Genomic DNA, 2,415 nt, shown 5'->3' with positions numbered 1-2,415 from the left:
TATCTCCAGTTAATGACCAGATAACTGGAGATGGTGCTGTGGCTCAAGTGCTAGAACACTGGCCTTGAGCTGAAGAACTCAGGGACAGAACCCAGGCCCAGAGTTCAAGCCCCAAAACTCCCCCCCCCCAAAAAAAAGTGCTACTTTACAGATTAATGGCTGTGGCCAACCTCTGAAGTATTTCTCCCAGGCCTCTTTGTTTTCTGTGGTACTGAGATTTAAACTCTGGGCCCTGGGCTTGCTAGGCAATCGCTCTACACCTTGTGTCAAACCTCCCACCTTTTTCTTGTTTGAAGTGGTCTCACTATACAGATCAGCTTAGCCTTGAACCCAGGATTTTGCTTTAGCCTCTGAAGTGCTGGAATAGAGGTGGAAGCCAGTATACCCTGCTCAAGGCTTAATTTTTTCTAAAAGGGAAAATACATAAACATTGATTACAACAACAAACAAACCATAACGTCTTATTGGAAGCCAGTGCATAGCACATATTCCTTAGTTATCTATAAAATAGGCTAACTTGAGGCCTTGCCCTTGAGTCACTCTTTCAGCCCTCATTGTTTTCCTCCCCTTTTGCTGGGTATTTGACAGAGTGTCTTCAGTCCCAGCATAGCTGGGCTTACTGGTGTCAAATAACAGATATATCAAATAACAGAAAGAGAAAGTCTTCCAATAATTCATCATTCAGAATCTGTTACTGTACAGATTTTAAGGGGTTTACTGTCAGTTCCAATGTAGAAATAAGGCAGAAGTGCTTCATTAAAATGAGCATTATTGTAAGTATGAAGAAGAGATCCATCATCCAAATTGTAAAAGGAAATCTCACCCATTTCAATGTCTAAAAACACACCAATCTTAGTAGGTGTTACTTTCGGCAAGAGGTAGATTCTCTTAGAACCCAAGGCAATATAATTAGACTTGAAATGCCATCCTATTGCCCATATTCCATCCTGTTTTAAGGGTTGTTGTTTCTGATCCTTTTTCCTCCTGGGAAGAGACTGTTTACAAACACCCACGATCCAATCACACTTGTCTTTCACATCTACCTCCCAGTACTGCCTTCCAGAATGATATGCCCTGGATCCCAAAACAGCTGGGCAGAGATAAAGTCTGCTTGCTAAGGAAGGATATTTTTGCATGCATCCATATTGCACAGTTTTCCCAACTTCTGAGATCCTGAGTCTACAATGTGCTGTTTCAGGGTCTAGAACTACATCTTCTTGGAAGCTCTTGATGATTGGGTTGAGGCCTGAATACTGTGGAGGAAGCCAGTTCCCAAAGTCTTCGAAAGTGAATGAAAAATCTTCTGGGCTCTTTAAGCCTTTTGTACCTGTCATAGACACTCTTAAGGTTTGTCAGCAATTCCATTTCTGACTGTACATATTTCTTTTCTACTTCCTTTAATCGAATTCTCACTAAGGAGGCATATTCTGAAGTTTGGGCGAGGCTTTCACTTAGTTTTGCTGAATTAACTATTTCTTGTCCCTGTCATTGCTTAAGAAGCATCTCCTGTTGGTTTTTTGAGAAACAACCTAAGTTGTTCAAATTCAAAGTTTATATCTTTCCTCCTTCGCTCTACCTTTCTCTTCAGTTCTAGGGGTCTTCTAGTCTGCATGGCTAGCACTTTCTTAACTGGCTCCACCCTGTCTTTGTACAGCTCCATGGAACATGCTAGTTGTTTCCTATGCAAGTGTGCAGCCTTCTTTATGGGCCAAATACGGTGATGCTGGTGACTGGTGGAGCAGCACCGGCGACATAAAACCTCCAGGTCCTTCTGGCAGAAAAAGGCCGTGGCTTCTTTGTGCTTCTTACACATGAGCTTGCCTTGCAGTCTTCTCTTGCGTCTTCCAGTGGGGAATAGCTTAGTGATCTGAGTCAAGTTACTCAGCTGCAGATTGCTTGAGAATTTCTTTTCTGGACAGTCAAGCTGGCAAGAAGGGCAGGGGAAACTCTTCTCTTGACCCTTCCAGGATGACCTGATGCAGAGGAGGCAGAAGTTATGCCCACAGGGCAAGGTCACTGGGCTTTTGAAGCATTCCAGACAGATGGGGCAGCTAGCCTCAGGTTGGAGGTCTTCCTGAGCTTTTGCAAACTCCATTGAGCCTGGAGCAAAGGTGTGGTCCACTGCCATGCTTCTTTTCTTAAAGTCTGATCCTGCGGAAGCAGGGGCACTCTTCCCAAGATCTTCCAAAAGGCTGTTTTCACCTCCACTGGTTTGTCATTCTAGTGTCAGCCTCTGCTGCTCCCTGGAGCCGGGAACCGTGGCACAGGAGGTCCGCCCGAAGGATGAAGCCTCAATTCTTGAAATGCCATCAGGATACCTATCATTCCTAGTGTCCTGGGACAAAGTTCTTAGTTTCCTTTAGTAGGACTAATCTTTTCAGCAACCACAGACTTCTTGGCCCCAACTCTGCAGAC

The 2,415-nt window shown here is 44.3% G+C and overlaps 1 protein-coding gene across 1 annotated transcript; it reads right to left on the bottom strand.

Annotated features, from left to right (window-relative positions):
* Window positions 1-1,492: 1,492 nt before the first annotated feature.
* On the bottom strand, window positions 1,493-2,128 carry Trim61 (tripartite motif containing 61). Its single transcript, XM_048345792.1, has one exon. It carries the CDS (start codon window positions 2,126-2,128, stop codon window positions 1,493-1,495), a length of 636 nt encoding a protein of 211 aa, XP_048201749.1.
* Between the last annotated feature and the right edge of the window lie 287 nt (window positions 2,129-2,415).

The sequence above is a fragment of the Perognathus longimembris genome, chromosome 5 (assembly GCF_023159225.1).
Source record: "Perognathus longimembris pacificus isolate PPM17 chromosome 5, ASM2315922v1, whole genome shotgun sequence".
In the NCBI taxonomy this organism is placed as follows: domain Eukaryota; kingdom Metazoa; phylum Chordata; class Mammalia; order Rodentia; family Heteromyidae; genus Perognathus; species Perognathus longimembris.
This window is presented reverse-complemented; position numbering and strand designations above follow the sequence as displayed.

Excerpts from the sequence above, each read along its gene's own strand:
- Trim61 (XM_048345792.1), bottom strand. The coding sequence starts at position 2,128 with ATGGCAGTGGACCACACCTTTGCTCCAGGCTCAATGGAGTTTGCAAAA.